This window comes from Pleuronectes platessa, chromosome 22 (genome assembly GCF_947347685.1).
Source record: "Pleuronectes platessa chromosome 22, fPlePla1.1, whole genome shotgun sequence".
Lineage (NCBI taxonomy): Eukaryota > Metazoa > Chordata > Actinopteri > Pleuronectiformes > Pleuronectidae > Pleuronectes > Pleuronectes platessa.
In genome coordinates this window covers 5,885,026-5,903,679 of record NC_070647.1, presented here as the reverse complement: position 1 = coordinate 5,903,679, position 18,654 = coordinate 5,885,026, and the positions used below count along the sequence as shown (strand labels likewise).

At 45.1% G+C, this 18,654-nt stretch overlaps 1 protein-coding gene across 2 annotated transcripts in view; it reads right to left on the bottom strand.

Moving 5' to 3' along the window:
• The window catches only part of nav3 (neuron navigator 3), a 182,978-nt gene extending 164,883 nt beyond the window's left edge, over positions 1–18,095 (bottom strand). For both annotated transcript variants that reach the window (XM_053414866.1, XM_053414867.1), the window contains exon 1: positions 17,528–18,095. In XM_053414866.1, the coding sequence (XP_053270841.1) occupies positions 17,528–17,785 (258 nt within the window). In that variant the 5' untranslated portion in view covers positions 17,786–18,095. The remainder of the gene's footprint in view (positions 1–17,527) is intronic.
• Between the last annotated feature and the right edge of the window lie 559 nt (positions 18,096–18,654).

Genomic DNA, 18,654 nt, shown 5'->3' with positions numbered 1-18,654 from the left:
GATGCAGGAGTGGCATAATTCCCCACGTCACATAGCATCAATAAATATGTTCAAATATTTAAACAGATTTCCCCTAATTACATCCCTGCTGACCTCTGGACGCGATACCGCCTCTGGGCCGACCACTTCAGGCTGGTGTTGAAACAACCGCAGATGTAATTCTTCACGTCAGGCGTCCGAGTTCGCCCGGGACACTATTATACGGTTGCACCACTTGACATGGATGGCAGTGCTCACCGGCCCCGCTGCCACTTCCAAGGCAAACATACTTTTACCCAGTGCGGCTAATACTCCGGCCCAGAACATTAGCCGAAGTGTCGTATGCCGAGGACAGACAGAGTGCAGCCACTGAGTAAGCTGGCTGCTGTCTCACCTCAGTGTTTGGGCTTGGCAGGTTTGAGGACAGCGGTGGGTGGAAAATATACCCATAATTCCCTTCTAATATTCCCCCTACCTCTTGATACACTGACTGTCTGCTGACAAAGTGACTCATTTATGCTGAAGTATCCATCTTTCCTCTCACAACTTAAATGTGTCTCGATGGCGGCGGTTAATGAATTCTCATGCTAATAGTATTATGAAACATTACTTAAATAATTATTATGAATTAAGATTTATACACTCGGTTGTTTTTTATTATCCCTCCTGCCATTTCGAGGGTAGATGGAAATCCAGCTTAGAGGAACAAAGTGATTCTAGCTGCAGACAGAGAAACACATTTTTACATCCCTGCTTTCGGTACAAGTCAAACGAGACTGAAACACCAGAAAGATAACAAACGTTCACTCTCACGAAAACTACAAAAACAACCGCTTTGACTCCTTGAGATCCTTCACATCACGCCATCAAAGCAAAGTGGTTCAGGCATACTACATCTGTAAACACCACGCTGTGACACACACACACACACACACAAACACACAAAGCCTATCACACTGATCAGTTTTCCCCCCGTCACAGGATTCATGCGTCATGTTCCCACTGCTCCATTTGGAGCCGTTAGCCCTTCACAAGATGAAAAGTGTGCGTGCGATGCGAGGCCTGCCACTGCAGCCAAATATTGAAAATGTCAACTTCCTGGCAAGCTCGAATCACCTTTAATCATCATATTGTAACGGCGCTTTCCCGACACAGGCTGGAGAGGAATAAGTGCAGCGCTTTTTTAGAAAAAGGCTTCATGGGTGTTTGCTGCTATGATGTTAACACAATGCATAAAGCAACAACGTCTTGGCAAACTGTCGAGTACTGCTCTCAAGATAAAGCTGACAAAGTCCCTGTGTAAAACACTGCCAAGGTTTGGGGTCCTGTCCCCTCAGCGGCCACCCATGCTCGCACGGAATGATCCCACAGCGTTGCAAGGTGCTGCTTTGACTATTTCACATCTGTGAAAAGGCCAGAAGTTAAATGGGATAATCTCCAGATCCTGTGGAATGTTTGCACCTAGTCTTTGAAAGGCGATTGTGGTTCCCATGAAGGCTTTTTGGGGTTGTGAGTAGCAGTGTGTTGCAAATACTGTGTATGTGTGGGCTGATATACAGCAAGCTGGTCATTATAGTGTGACCGCTTTCAAACTGTTGACCTGGACATCAACCTGTTGACACACATGGTTCATCTGAAGTGAAACTGATTTTGATGATTAAACAAAATTTGCAACAAACGCATCCAGCATCTGGAGCTAGCAGCCATAACAACGCTGTAACAGCACTGTAACCACAGGAACATAAGGATATACACAGCGCAAACACACTTTCAGCAACCTGTTAAGTTTACAGAAGATGCTAAGTGCTGAAAGATCAAGCAGTAGGCCGATCCCAAAGTTTGATTACATAACCTGGAGTTATTATAAAAACACACACACACTCCAACCATTGGGCCATAAAATCTGTTGGCAAGATGACATTAGAGCTAAACTGTTCAAATGTCTACATGCTGCTGGGCCAAAGGCAGAGGAACCCTCCCAAAATGGGGCTGAAGTGGGTTGGTAAAGAGTAAACAACTCCACTGTTAAAGTATTACAGCCTGGGCTTGTTGTGCCAAGTGCTACTTTGGAGTGGAGACCTGGGGAAATAGGCTCACACACATACACACCCACACATAAAGGCACACGCACACATTCCTCTCTCCTTTTCCATACACTCACAATCTCCTTGGGGTGGTGGACGTACATACACAAAAACAAATATACACAAAAATAGCTAATATCTGCTGTCGTGCCACACATGTCTTTTTAGACATTTTACAAGACTGAAAACCTGCAGCAGCCACAGGGTTGAACTTTCCCGCCTGTTTTGAAATAGATGCAAATATAGAAAAATGGGTTTGCTTCATGCATACGGTGGCCTCACCCAGAATCTGGAAAAATGCAGTCACAGAAATAAATGACTAGACCAATGCAAAATAGGATTGTCAAGGGATTAGATCACAAGATGAAAATGCACGACACAAGAACATGAATTGCAGAGCAGATGAGAAAGTCAGCTCTATTTTGCTTTGGTCCTTAACCCTCATGGCATCACCCATGGTTTATGATGCCCCTTCAAAAATAAATCTATATGGAGAAGTTGTAAAATATCGCCTCTGTGGTGCTGATGGATCTGGATCAGATAGAGTGTTAGGATACCACCCTCTCCTGCTCATCTGCATAGTTAGACCATATATTAGTTATTAATGCCAAGTATAGTGGCTGAGGGGTAGAGTGGTTGTCCTCCAACCTGGAGGTCGGCGGTTTGATCCCCAGTCTGACCCATCTGCATGCCGAAGTGTCCTTGGGCAAGATGCTGAACCCTGAATGGCCCCCCATAGAATAACAAAGTGCTGCTAATAGATGCACTGCATGAATTTGTGTGTGAATGGGTGAATGTAAAAACTGTACTGTAAAGCGCTTTGAGTGTTCATCAAGACTAGAAAAGCGCTATATAAATACAAAACTATTTACCATTTTCCATTTATAGTATTGGACAAAAAGAGTCATAGTTGAGAAGTAATTTTCACAGAGCAAGGTTTCACAATGGGCCCAACTAGGTCAGTCCAACCGGGAAGCAATGAAATGGGATGCTGCCTCACCACCTCACCTTAGCTTTTCCAATCCTGCACAGCAACTCTCTCTGGGTCGGGTCAGAGCAACACACATCCTGTTAAATTTAGCCTTGGACCATTATGTCAAGCCAGTCTTGCAGTTTCTCGCCCAAATCAACCAAGTCAGTCTGGCTGAACACCCTCTGCACTCGGTGTATTGCAGCGACCTTAACTCTGAGAAGGAGAGGGGGAGTGACTGTTGGGTGGGAGGGTAACGCGTGTCAGTCATCGAGCGGCGGTTAGTTGGATGTGGGAGAGGACATTACCTCTCAACCCAAAGGCCTGATTCTCCCTCTCACTCTCTTGTGTGTGTGTGTACTGGGGAAATGCTGCACAGGACTGACCAGCAGACAGCTCCTGAGAGCAGCCCTTCCTGCTCCGGCTCATTCAACACATCTTGGGAGCAGCAAAGTGATCATGAGGAGCACTCAAACATCCTGGTGAAGAGCAAAGTCAGCTAAATAGGACCAATCCTACAATCTCATTGGTTTAGCTTTAGTTTGACTCAGGTCAGCTGGGACACAATAATAAGGTTTTCCTCTTGGCCCTTCGCACAAACAGCCCCGACAGATAAATGGGGCTGTCAAAAAGTATCAAGCTCTGCCAAATATTCCTCCCGGAGCACTCAGGGTGCCGCTTCCATTCTAGATAAAACCAATTCAACACCATAACTTGCATAACTAATTCCACATTAGAGATACTCACATTTAAAGCTGTTGAACTTCTCAACTGTGAAGATGGATGACTGGAGGCAGGTAACTACCACAGTATGTGCCAGCATGCGAGGCGAATTGGCTGAGAAAGACATTTTGTCCTTCCCAGACTGTTTGTCCAGCAGCTTTCTTTTCCCTCTCTGCCGCTCCTTCCCTCCAGGGCCTGCACAACATATACACTGTGTATGGTGCTCCCCGTGCGAGAGGATCCTCGCCTCCTAAACGCTGTAACTCAAGCCTCCTCCCCAAGACGAATGGCCCCTGTCAAGCTTGCGGAAATAAATATCAGCCAAGCGCCGATCTGATGACAGCAAGAGAAGTCGGGGTGATGTTTGCTGCTCCCCATACGACCATAAACCTACTTACACTCATCTTAACACATCCGTGCAAATTACTGCACATGGATGTATTATGGGTCGAGGAAACCAGTAGGATCGTGAGCCCTAGAGTTGGTGGCACTTAAGGATCTTTTGTTTAACAAAAATATTGAATTATTCTTTTGTGAGATCATGTTGAAACAATGAAGTGAAGGTCGCTCTCTCCTAATCTAGAGATTCAGTAAGGAATCTCAGATGGACAGAACTTTCATTCAGACTGTCTTGGGTTGGCCTTGACATGTGGCACCTGCCCCACACTGCACCCACCTCCCATATCCTGCACGATCAACCTGGCACACAACAACCACTATTTCTCTGCTCCCTTCAGCCTCACACTTTTCTTTCTGGACATCCCATTTTCCTTTCCCCACATCCTAACCCCCCACCGCCCCCTAAGGTATCTTACCTGCAGCTGTTCTCAACACAAGGCCCCCAAAAAAGGAGCCAGACAGAGAGAGATTAGGGTTTTAAACTTGAATGAGGTGCCTGCATCTGCTTCCAATCCAGCAGCAAGTTAACTCCAGCCATCCACATCTTCTTTGAATGAAGCCTAAATAATAAAAAAAACACTATTGGCTATTTAGCCCTACCTTCCCTGAATGATTTCCACCAGTGTTCTTCTTTGTTCCTCAAGGGCAGAGTGACCTTACCTTGTCCAGTCTGAACCGCAAACTCACAACTCAACTAAACCCAAAGGGTAGACGATGCATTTTTTCTTGACATATATTGTCTCTCTAGATGAATCATATCCTCTTGACTCATTCTAACTGAACTCAGAAGAACTGTTCTATCAGTGCAATTATTTCCCGAGCACTTTCCTCTAAGTGATAATTTACCTAACCCTAACTGTGGAGTTAAACAATGCAGTAACTGCAATAATTATTCATTCATATCATTGGTTTTTCAATGGGTAAGAGAAACACTAAAAAGAAATGAGGCCTGAACACCAGATAGCCCAGAGACTTTTTAATGTCTGATGTTCTCTTCTTCTCTTCTTGTAGTTTGTGCCATTTCTCTATTTATTTGCTAATTAAATCAACCAATTGAATCAGTTGACCTGGCTGAGGCCAATGTCTCCAAGTTTCCAAATAACACATTTACAGAAGAGAAAGAGATCTTATCATCATCGGCCCTCATTTTGTCTTCGGGCTGAACCTCTTCGTCCCTTAAGGGATGTAGCGTGGGACAATACAAAAGGCTCTTGTCTTGTCTCCGATGGGACAGCTAACTTTGGTCGGACAAGCCATTGGCAAGTGGCCCGACAGCATGTGAACCTTCAGAGCTGCTAATGTAATGAGTCTCTTCAGTGTAGCATGGCAGACAGCCCTTCCTCATCATTTAGGGATTAAGAGGGAAAATGTTGCTCTTTGCTGAGGCTTTCACATTTCCCTCGAATGGGCTAACCTCAACCATCAACCCATGGACCGACCATTTACGCAACGACCTTCATCTTGACACAGACAAAGATTCCTCTTGTGTGCCTTTCACCTCTGCTTTTACATGCGAGGAAGGCTATTACACCATTAAGATGATTAGGCTGAAAATAAGTCTTAAGAGTCAATAGTGTTAACAGGAATAGAGAAGTGTTCACGGTTTGGGAGGGCTGAAAAAGATCAGAGGTTACCCGACTCCTAATGTACGTAAGCTTTGGCTAGGCCACTGCCAACACTGCAGATGTGATTCAACAAACCCAACGTTGTTTAAGTGACAAGTCACCGCCGCTGAGACGGGAGGGGAAATGAGCAAAGCGCCAAAAAGGCCTCAGAGGATTCATCAACGAAAAAAAACTTGGTTGTTAAAAGCAAGTTTGAGCATTCTCGTGGGATTAACAACAACTACAGCCGGTAAATAAAACTATACACCGATGTGTGTCAGGAGACTTATCCGATGAGCGAACGCGCCCCTGCCCAAAACCGCAAGGTGTCGTTGGCCAGAGGGAAAGGCGAAAGTGGAAGTGGAGGGCGTACTTAGCTCCCCATCTCTTGAGACACTGTCAAGGGCCAGAGGTTCATGTTTAACACTCATTAATGGCAGAGTTAACACACTTTATGGGCAAACTTAATACAGTGGAACAGCAGAGGCAGTGAGGCTGTGATATTGAGACGGAAATGAGTGCTTTTTAATAGAAAGGTGCAGTGGGCCCACCTGCAGCTCAGAGGAAGAGCAATATAAGGACAGCAGAAGGGCGCCAGGAGAGGCCAGACAGTGACGTATAGGAGACCACTGTGGGACAAATGAGGCTCATTAAGACATGGCTTTCCATAACATGAAGTCACGACCTCACGAATAGTCAAATGAAATCATAACGGGATGCAAAGAGAGGCATCACAATTCATTTAATTGTTCAGTGAAATCCTTTTCTAAAATAACTGAGCAAAAACTGGCAGTGTCATTAAGTGGTATGTGCAGTATAGTCACAATGAAACTATTCAATACACCAAACGTAAATGTCGATGAACTCTCAAAGGACACACATAAACTCAGTGTGAGCAAGTAAAGCACGTAGAGAAAGAACGGGGGTCAGGGACTGGGTCCAAGTTCGTCTTGCTTTAAGACAGCAACATAAAAAACTGAACCACCAAGCCTCCCACTACTAAAAGACTTCTTTATTATTTATATTACTGTAAAAGACCTCATTTGATTTCATCTCATGTTTTATTGACACAGACGCACAGACACAGACGTGCACCCACAAGGCTCCAGTTGCAGCTCTGCAACGTGCACTTTCACACTCCATTTACTGTTTCCAAAAAGGGCCATGGACACATCAAATGCTGCCACAGTGCTCTCCAGACTGGCCGGTGGCTGCAGGGGTCACGCACCACTGAGCTGGCCGATGACCTCATGGCTGCATTAGGATCACTGAGTCCGCCTCGACCTACGTGATCTTTCCAGATCTGTGATTCTTTTGCACATCAGTGTGTCCAGCATTGGGCCAACACTGCCAGGACAACACATGGAGTGACAGCTGTCTTGCATTTCAGCGTTAAAATCTCCCAGCTTTTAATACATTCAACTCTGACCATACTTTAAATTCATGGAGGGTATGGGTCGGGTGGTTTGATTGCACTGGGGCCTCCCGTGTTTAACATGCATGCACACATTCTGAGGCCATTTTAATGAAATATTCCATTAACGCATGGGGAATCCCACCAGGGCAATTCTTCCTAAAGTAAACACAGAACTATGAGTAAGTGTAATTAGTTCCATTTGGCACTTTGTTGGCCCTTCAGTAAGACTCACACATACAAAATGCAGGAAAATAAGAGAAAAACGACAAGTCCGGATTGAAAAAACGTGGAAAAATAATGAGAACATAGATGCTGCTTGTGGGTAATGATGAGTCGAAATGTGAGGGTTAACCGCTCAAAAAAAAACATGTGTGCGTGCTCCGTTGAGAAACCGCCCCCCCCAGTATCCCACCAGAATGAGCCTTTCATCCCGACATCTGTGTCTGAGTGTTGGTCGGTTTCGTGCGTTCTATTTACTTATCAAAAACATCCCATAGCCTTTAAATGTAACCCAATAATGGATAATTGATAGTGTTTTCCAGCGATGCTCCGCTTGACTTTCATACTGCCACTAACATTCACACCTGGGCATTACCAACTGCAACCACAGTGTTTTATTCGTTTATATACAAGGAGCGCAAGTGGAGAAGGTTTAGGGTTAGGCTTAAACCACTACTTTCACTAAGAAGCACACATTTGTCTTTAAATTTGAAATAATTAATAATGTAAGATTTATATATGCAATTATCAATATTAATTGATATTACATTTTCCCCTTGATATCAATTTTGAACATATCTCCCGGCCCTGGGTGTTTTGAAAATCAAAATCCCCCCAAAAATACTACCGCAGCACAGAAAAATGCAGTTCACCTGTTTTATTTTTTATGTGCAGGTGTAAAATCAGCAGCTAAGGTTGATTATTTTTTTTTCTTTACTTTCAATTACCAGAAACAACATTATGGGTTGCGCATGTTTGTTTTCCCTGAACTGTGAGTAACACTGTTTTGACGCAGCTGGGAACAACAACCTATAAAAGCACCGGGCACATCTGGGCTGGGAGGCTGTGCAGTTGAACCTATAGCCTATGACTGTACTGTTACTGTTACTCGATCCCTCCCCCCCCAGGCCCCCTCCTCCCCAGATGCCCCGGAAACCCAGTAATCAAGTTGATAGCTGGTGATGTACCGCCGCTGCTGCGTAAGCCGTGAGTCACATAGCTCAGAAACCACTCGCTTGACTCATAACACCAGTGATAGTCCTGCTTGCCTGCCTAAAAACAACAACACACACACACACACGCACAGACACACATGCTGGCCATTGTTAGTGTGTGTTATGATATGTGTTAGCATGTCTGCATGGGAGTTGGACAGTTTTGCCACCAGTTGTTGCTTTCCCAGATGTTTGCTTGCAGTGAGAAGAGAAGACAAGAGAAGCAATGACAAGAGAAGAGAAGCAAAAAGAAGAGAAGAGAAGAGAAGAAAAGAGAAGAGAAGAGAAGAGAAGGTGACCTGTTCGTTCAGCAGAGGAAAGGTTATCTGTGACAGCTGCTGGGGAGACAGAACTGGGCCAGGTGTGTGTTAACTCTCTCCTGCTGCTTTTCTCATTATGAATATCACAGAGAGAGGAGGAGATGGACAAAAAAAGAAGTGAGAGAGAGAGAGAGAGGGAGAGAGAAGTAAAGGTGGAGCACGGTGGTGAAAAAAGATGACAAAAAAACAATCCGGAAAAAAGAGAAGGGGGTAAAGGTCAGAGGAAAATACCAGTAAGTGAGTTGGAGGGAGTAGAATAAGAGAAAGGCTCCAGTCTGGAGAGACTGAGGCCAAGGAAGTACTCAGGGAGGAATGCTGGGAATGGGAGCGAGCAGAAAGACAGTGACAGGAGACGGAGGGGTGAAAAAAAAGTGCCGGGAAGACGTGAAAAGAGGGGACTGATGGAAGATAAAGGGAGAAGAGAGTACGGACGCTAAGAAAACCGAGCAGACAGAGAGAGTGGTGACAGACGGCTGAAGAGAGACAAATGGGGGGAAATCAGAGGTGGAGGTAATCCAACACGAAAACACACTCAAAACATGCCCCGTGTCTGCATGTGTGTGCAGGTGTGTCTCCTCTGACCTTATGGCGACCCACTACAGAACAAACATCACCCTTTGTGTCTCTGAGGGTTTGTCCTCCATCACATTGTCACACTCAGGATGGACACTTTGTAAAGGAGTGAATAAACCATCACCTTTTTTAATCCATGCATTTGTCTTCTTTGTCAAACCCAGATGCCTGCTGTATTACCCATAATGCAACTTGGGGTAACAGAGGTCTCACTTCTTTCTCAATCCACACCCCCAGGTTTTTATTTATTTTCAAATTTCATTCACCTGATAGCATTAGACTTCATCCTTCTTTCCACAAAACATTTTCCACATAGTCTGAGCAGCTGTATTCCACAACACCTGTACACATGGGAAAGTTAAAAAACAAAACAACAAACTACAGTTTATGGTTTACAGGAAGTTACATGGAGGAACTCCTTTTTTGGCCGAACCACTGAGTTCCTGGACTCCCTGCTGGTTCCCTCATACTTTCCAGGAAGTAGATTTTTCCAAAATATTGAACTTTTCTTTTCAAGCCAATTCCTGTCCCGAGGCCCTTGACCTAACCATTTGATTTGACTTATACTGCTTCAGAGATGTGCTTATATTATACGATCTTATAAAGTTTATATTTGTATTGGTATAGCGTATGCACAGAGGTAAACTTTAAACGGGTCTGGCATCCTAATCCAGTAAGAGCTCTACAGACCCTGTGCACACAACATAAATGTTTTTGGCACCAAAGAAAGAAGACAAATACAAAATCAATGTACTACCACTTTAAAAACAGAAAGTATGAAAGGATTTCAGTCTGCAAAAGGATCCAGAAAGACTTCACTGTTTACTTTCAGCAGGCTACACCACCAGACAACCAGGCAGCTACAGCTCATCTCATATCCTCACGAAGAAAGTGGAGCACATAACACCAGCCTTCAAATCACGGCACTGGCGCACTCTATCCCAAAGGAGAGTTTAAAAAAAAATTCTATTACTTGTTTATACAGCACCAAATGTTCTCAGGCCTAAATACATCTCTGATTTCCTTGTACGCTACAAAGAATCCAGACGCCTCAGGTCGTCCTGGTTACTCCCTCAATCAAAACCAAGTAAGCTTTTAGTTTCTGTGCACCAGCACCTGTAGGACAATCTGCCTGTTCTACCCGAGCTCTGCAAAACATGTCTCCTCATTTAATTCAAAGGCATCAGACAATACGTTTAAAACACCTTTTAAATATTTAAAAATTCAGTTTTTCATTCCTTTTTTTATTGTCTTTACATGGAATTTTGATGTGTGTTGGGCTGTGTAGTAGCACATAAATCAAACATGTATGAAAAAACATATCTAACGCATGTTCCTTTTGCTTCTCTCTGTTTGCTTTCCTTCTTTTACGGCATTAAACAACAAACAAGTGAACAGACCCACTCTTGGATCACTTAGCAAGCCAACCTTTGAACTGGCAGAAGGCCTGGTGGGTGTGTGTGTGTGTGTGTATGTATGTGTGTGTGTGTCATCCCGACCTCTGCATGAGAGCAGGCCTGTGTTTGACGCACATACACACGCTAACACTTTTTTCCCTGCGTCAAATCGGTGCCACGATGCCTCACGCACACAAAACATCATAGAGAACCCTCGGAATATGATGAGACAATAACAGGGTGGTGGGAGGTTTTGTTCGCTTTAATCTCAGTTATTTGTTGAGTACTGCAGCCGTAAGTCAGAGGGAGACGTAAAAACCAAGATGAAGATGTACGATGTCGAGTCTGCAAAAGACTTTAAACAAAGTCAAGAGTTTTGAAGTTAATTTATACTAAAGAAACTCCAATTAAGAGGGGTCAATATTAAAAATAGATAAATCTGATAAACACAAACCCTCAGTTTTCACAGAGGTGGCTTTTAACCGAAGACGTTTTCAATGCTTTCCCGTGTACTTGAACTTGTTTTGCAGCGAGCCTTGTTTTTCTTAGTGTTTTGGAGTGAGCACTATGACTGCACTTCCAGGGGAGGGTATTTTTAACCGGTGTGGCTGTACTGTAAACACCCGCCGCTCTGTGTGTTCTCCCTCCAAGATTTAAGCACAGCGACCGACAGCAAGACTCCCCGCGGCACAAAAGGCAATGAAATACTGCGTGTAAGACAAAAGACACAGGGAGAGGTGGAGGGGGGGGGGGAGAGCCCTGGAAAGCATAATATTGTCTCAAATATTTTCCCAATTTCGACCCAGGGGTCATTAAGGAATCTCAGCCCTGTGGGGGAATGTTGCAGAAAGTGGAAGGACTAATGCAAAAAATGTGACTGAATCACATTAGTGGTAGTTACTCAGCTGCAACATATGCTAACCCAATTCTTTTTACATTTTCTTGCTATAATTTGATAATCTCAAGGTTCAAAATCATGTGTGAGACCAAAGATCACTGCCAACTTGGATCAGGCCAAGTGAGCTGGGCTCGACAGACCACAGACGTATTGGCCTTCATCAATCAGCCTCACTGCTGCTACAGTTGTGGGGACAAACTACTGCAGCTTACCACAGAGAGAACAAACCTGCAGTAACGTTTAGGGGCTGCATCTTTTTGCTATGGGAGTGTGTGGTTTCAACCGAAGCCATTTCTTATGTCATTCTATACTGAACTTAAAGAAATTTGGGTTTTCTTATTTCGCAGATGCAAGCGACCACTCCTGTGTCATCACCGTGTGTTTTAAAGTTCACTCGCTGACCTTGTCGGCTAGACGCTCAAATATAGCAGCCCTGCCTGTCCTCTGCTCAAGATTCACACCTCCCTCTCAGCGACAGCTTCTCTTCCAGATATGGAGTCCGGCACACGGCAAGACAGACCACCCATGACTAGGACACGTTCAGACACCCCCGTGCATGAACCGTCCCATCCACCTCCCTAAACTGGAGCAAGTTGGCCCCCTGTCACTCACTGTGTTCTCTCGGTTGTTTCAGGAGTGTTACAGCAGCTCGAGGGGAAGAGCAAGAGATTAACAAGAGACATAAAGACAGAGAGACAGCGAGAGAGGGAACGAGAGGAAGAGACCGAGGGAGAGAGGGAACTTACCCCACTGATGTGCTGGACAAAGTCCATGCTTATGTTTTCAGGTAGCTTGGAGACAAATTGCCTAATCTTCCAAAAGTTTTCAATAAACAGTCTTCCTTTAAATCATATCTTTAGTCACACAATCTGCGAATGTCACTGTAATGGAGATAATAAATATAAGAAGAGCATGACTGTGGAAAAAAGCTGTTACACTATTATAATATATGTGTTTCCATAAGTTTGAAAGAAAGACAGGGACAGCAAATAGTAGACACAGGGTGACAGAGGACAAGAGAAGCAGATTGCATCAGGCCCACCCAGAGATAACAGACAGAGGGAAAGAGTAGAGATAGATTTGTTTACGTTGTACTCGCTAAAACTCAGTAAACCCCGACATTATTCCCTGAGGAGCTCCACCCGACTTTATGACTCCAAACCAACCCATACTGTCGCCCACGCCATTATCAGGCCACAGCATGAGCAAAAGAGAGAATGTGTAACAACTGACTGGTTATTCTTCAGTGTACACACCACATGTACGCAGACAGTGAATCAACAGGATGTTTTTTTCTGCTTTTGGTTGATGAGTGTCTCTGGCCCTCGTCTGCACTTACACCAAGCATGTACGCAGGATAGAGTGAGAGTAGATGGAGAAACCCTGAGAGTCTGTCTACTGGAAGGTTGGTGTAGTATTGCAAAATATCCATTTGTGCTGTTCTCCTGCACCTCCTCTTGCACGTTACTTTACTTGAAGGCTAGTCAGCCATTGTACTTTTGACGCTCTCTACATTTGAAAGAACAAAAGTTATGAGATCTGTAAAAGAAAGGCCCAACTTGAGTTTCCCAAACACTTTACTCTTAGGGTTGGGATACAATTGCAGTAAGTGCACACAATAAAAAGCTGGTCTTTTGTGTGGCTCTGCAAGGCAAAACTAACTGGTGCTTGGAAGCTGACCTGACCAGGGCTTCATCATGCAGGGGAACTCAATGCGATAATTGGCCATATTCTCAGGGTTAGGACCAAAAACCAATAGGCTCTCAGAATTTACACTTTTCTTCAGCTTAACTGTAACAGCGAATGTGTTTTCTTCATACAAATCCCAATGATACTGGAGTTCTGTCGAGGGAATTTCACCCAGACATGTATCAATGTTGTAAGAATTCACGAATCAAACACCACACATACACTCGTACGTTTTTACTTGCAAGGGAAGTCCGCACCTTTGAGTAGGTTGCAGCCAACTTCGACGGTACTTCCCGTATACAGCGTGTTTATTCGAAAGCTCAGTTACAAGGTCAAGGTGGGGTTACATTTGCCTACAGAAAAGTGGAACATCTTCATCATCACATCTTTCCAGGCGTGTTTCCTGTTTAAGTAGAAAACTAGACAGCATCTGTCTGTGGTTTCTTGCAAAGCGTTGTTGCCCTGTTGTTGAACTCAGAGGTGCCAGACTGCACCTCTATGTCAGACAGTCACACTTTGCATCAGCAGTACATTCAAACATGATAACTTATATACAATTCTTCTAACAAGTTCCTATAGGTGGATATATGTTAATTACTTTAATAGAAGACCCAGATCATTTCTATTTGAGAGTTGCACTGGAATCCCTAAATCCCTATGTTGTGACACTTGCAGAGCAGGCTATTAAATAAAGTTAACTTAAATCACAGAAAGGCACAAGACAGCTTTTAATGAGAGGCGTCAAGGCATGAATAGATATAACCAAATGACTCCCCAAACAATGCATACAGTTGTTCAAGGATGAATGAAGATGAATCCGATAAACATAATTTGTTCTTCTGCCAGACCATAGAATTAATTAAAAGGTAAGAAGCAATATCTTCTCTGTCGGAAAAAGAACTCTAAATTAGCCAAAGTCTCTGGGCTGTGTGCTCTGGACAGCTGCCAAACCCCTTGATGCACAAGATAAGTCCCAATCAGTGATGGTGGCGTTGACACTTCATTAAAGCCCAGTAGGCTCAGATAAACTCGTCATCCAGCAGCGCCAGAGGCTGTCAGCGGAGAGTACAACAGGGAGAGCACACGTCCTGCCTTGTTCTCGTCTCCAGCGTGGAAGGGAAATCGGATTCCTGGACGGCCCCAAATCACAGACGGATTAGGCGTTGAACCCTGGACGAGAAACCAGACACCACCGAAGAAACTCAAGACGTACGCAGCTAATGTTTGCCAAAGCTGTGCATCTTGAACATCAGTCGTGTAAATTAGTCATGGGGCTTAGAGAAACATAAAGAAAGCAAGGTGATGAGCTGCTTCTCTTTCAAAATGATGCGGAGTGATGCCTTTTGCAAAAGACACCCACAAATTATGAAATTTAGTACTTGGGAAGAATTATTTTAAGTGTCTCTCAACACTGTACTTTCTACGTGTAGTTTGTGGTCAAATAGATATAAATATATTTGTATCATTATGTTATAATTTTATGGGGAATAATGGTAAAATCACCCTAGAATTAGCATCTGCATCAGGTAAAGACAATGTCTAAGTGGTTGGATGCATTGCTTCAATGGTCATGTTAGGATTTAACCAGTAAGTAAAAAGTCATTGCAAAGGTTAATAGTGCATCCTGATCTGTATACGGTTCTGCAGCATCCACAACAACAGATTTCCAAAAGATGTCTCTTGCATTCCTGAATAACTTGTGAAAATAACACACTTGTGCACAGACACAAAAAATCTCGACACAACTTAAGGACACTCCTGTGAAACTAGGTGTAGCCTGTTGTTTTTATCCATGAGGAATTATAAACTGTATTAACACTGCTTGGATTACACCCAACTGATTCTGAATGGTGTCCAACATTAAGCTTGTCTATGCAGCTTGTGTCCCTTCCACACAATCAGACAACCCGATGGCTCCCTGCATCACTTCTGGACCTGCAGTTCCTCTCACAGGTGGTGGGTGAGCACAGCAGTGCTCCGTAAAGAATTGGTCCCTTCCTTCACCCGAGCGACATCTGTTAAATGTGAGAGCTCTCGGTCCAAACCCAGCGGTGGGCCTTCAGCTTCAGGCTGAGCTGCACATCGGATTTGTTTCAGCTGAGCTTGTTTTAAGAGTCACTTGGACTTCCTCTCCGGCTTTGGGCAAAACAACATCAGGCCTGCTGTCTCCTGCAAACACCACGCTGAAGGAAAAAAACAAATCCCCTCTTCCTCTCTTCCTTGCACTTAACCCACATGCATTTGTTTATTTTGTTGCACTCGTCATTGTTCTGCAAGCACAGGAACATTGTGAGGGTATGGCACCTTGATGCTGATGCCATTATGAGCATGGGTCAAATACTCGACAGGGCTAGACAGGTCAATACCTTAAGTCATTCCCTCTTTGACAAACACCAGCGATGTTAAGATCTGTTTAACCTCATGGAAGACAAGCCGACACACGCTGGCACTATTGTGTATATGAGGCGGTTGAATGCACACAAACAAGCATGCAGTCATGCACACACGCACACACATAGTGCTACGCTGGATCCCACTTGATAAGAGGACTCCCGGTAAACAAGGAGCGTTGGTTAATGCAAAGGTGTTAGAGCAGCACTTACTCCACCTCCCCTTTCCCTTTTTTCTGGAAACCAGCGAGTAAAGCTCTTAAGGGGCTACACAACACAATTAGACGGACTAATTACCCCCTCCATACCTCCCATTCCTCACCCTCAGCGACAGGCTGGGGCAGGCAAGACACTTCTGCCTGCCTATGAGCTTTTCCCGTGACAGAGACCATGGTTAGATGCAGGGATTGTGCATTTCAGGCAATTCAGCTGATGCCCCGTCAATAACAACATCGGAATAAGGTTAAAATCCAACAAACAGAAAACAGTAGGCATGGCAAGAGTCAAGATGTGGGACAAGGTGTGGGGAAACCTGCATGACACTTTTCCTTTTCAAAGTAAGACGGCGGATGGATCAGCTTCCTTCTTTTTATATAAATAAATAAAATATGCTACTGTACTTTTAATGGACTAAACGGGAGGTTTTTAGGAACCCAGTTGTTTTTACAAGCTGAGAGAGTTAAGTTGCCAGTTCAGCAGCAGGTTAATGATGACCCCCCCCCCCCCCCCCCCCCCTCACTTTTTGGACTCAGTCACGGACACGCTGGGCGGATTTAGAAGCAGGGGAGTCTTGACCCGTGCTTTGATGTCTTCTGCCCACGTTTCCTCTAGGTCTCGAGGTAAATCAGCAGCTTTGTTCGGTATCACAAGCCAGGAAAAGAATCAGGGTCAGGGAGTCTTTTCATTTTTTTTTCACGTCTCTGTCAGGAAGTCTTGTAACGGTAGAAAAAAACGGCAGTTAGGAGAAGAGGGGAGGAGGAGATGAGACCAACCGGCCAAACAGGAAAGTTTCAGTTTGTGCTCTGACAGCTCTGGATGTGGGACGGGCCGAGGCGCTGCTGAAAACTATTTGGCGGGGAGTTTTGAAAACCCCTTCCTCCTCGAGTTGGACCGACCCCGCCTTCTCTTTTCGCAGCCGGGGGACACTGTGCCAAGCATTTCTGCAAAGCGGAAAGAACTTGGCACAGACTGAGTTGAGTATGGCGAAGCACTTAAAAATTATCTCTGTGCAACCATTAAACCATCTGCAACATTTCGACACTGTTGGAGGTTTCGAGGATGTACTCTGGGAGCAAGAGGGCCACACTGGTGATCCATATGAAATATCACCCTGCATTGGGAGACAGAAAGGAAGAGGAGAGAGTATATACATTCAGGGCTACTCAGGTAGCTCTCCGATTAGTCTCCCTCCCCACAGAGGAGCTGACATGGTTCACCTCACAGGTATAGACTAAATACTTCCACACACACAACCCCTGAACTTCCTTTTCCACACTCACCCACACACACACACACACACACACACACACACACACACACAAGTAAATGATGCATAGAGTGAATGGGCAGCCGGATGAGGTAATACATTGCCAGTGATACATTACTCATGTAGTTTCCCCTCTGAGTTGATGACCACGAGCCAGCGACATCATCTCATTAAAGCACACATGACTCATTGCCTCGGTGTGTCCGCGCTCAGACTCGGTTCAGACACCTGCTTCAAGCCAGATGGAGAAAATAAAGCGAGGCACAGACACTGATAGAAAGAGGGCGAGCCACACGAGCCTGACACCGTCTCCTGCACTGACACCTGTGGAGTGTCACACACACCAATACACGGCCTGATGGAGTCCGTGCCCCCCCCACTGACCTTGCAGATCTTGCTCTCCTCCGTCTCGGCTCTGGACCTCCCATCAGGCGTCCTCTCCTGCCGGTACTCAGACTTGACTGACAGCTGGCAGGAGAGCCCTGGGGCGCCCTCACCTGCCCTGAGCTCCTGCTGCCGGGCCATGTAGCCCTGGGAGGTGGCCGCCCTCACCGCGCTGGGGATGGGGAGAGCCGTGTGCACCGGTTTGGTGCCCACTGAGGAGGGTGGCCTGAGCTTGGAGGCTACACCAACCACCGGCATGGTACTTCCCAAGCACCGAAATAATAACACAGGAGTGAGAGAGCAGTCCCAAAAAAAAAAAGTACAGTGTGGAAGGGGAAACAAATCTGCAGTGTCTACTACTGATGTCTGGCACGAGGAAGGAAGGGAAGACTAAAAAAGAAAAAGAAAAAAGAAAAGAAAAAAAAAACTGCAGTTGCCTCTCAAACTGAGAGGAAAGCAACTGCGTCCATTCTGTAGCCTACAGCGAGCAGGACTCACAGAAACTGAGAAGGCTTCTCCTTCCTCCTGCTCTCTCCCTCCTCCTTCTCCTCCCACAAGCAAAACTGCTCCCTCCCCTTCCCTCACTCTCTCGCTGCCCCACTCTCGCTCACTGTCAGAAGTGCACACCACAAAGTCAGCCAAAACAGTCAGGAGGGGGCGTGAACTCTTCTGGAAGGTACAGCCACCGGTCGACAAAATCGTGATTACAAGAGACCTGGCTCTGTGTGTGTGTGGGTCTGTGTGTGTGTGCGTGTGTGTGTGTGTGTGTGTGTGTGTGTGTGTGTGTGTGTGTGTGTGTGTGTGTGTGTGTGTGTGTGTGTGTGTGTGTGCTCAGTGCTCCCCAACACAACTGTCTAAACAGTTCTCCTCTCTCTCCCTCTCTTTCCTCTTCCTGATCACTGGAAATAGACGCACTCCTCTCTGTCTACATCTGGAGACGCCCCTCCCTCCGAAGTGAGAAATAGTAGAAATGTAAAAGGGGGAAAAGCCCTCATGCATAAAAGGGTGATCTTGAAAAAAAAGACCAGTTGAGGGTTAAGATAAGAAAAGGAGAATTGCAACGTGAACAGCTGCTGATACAAGGAAGACAAACTTGAACCTTCTTTATAGTACTGACATCATTGTAG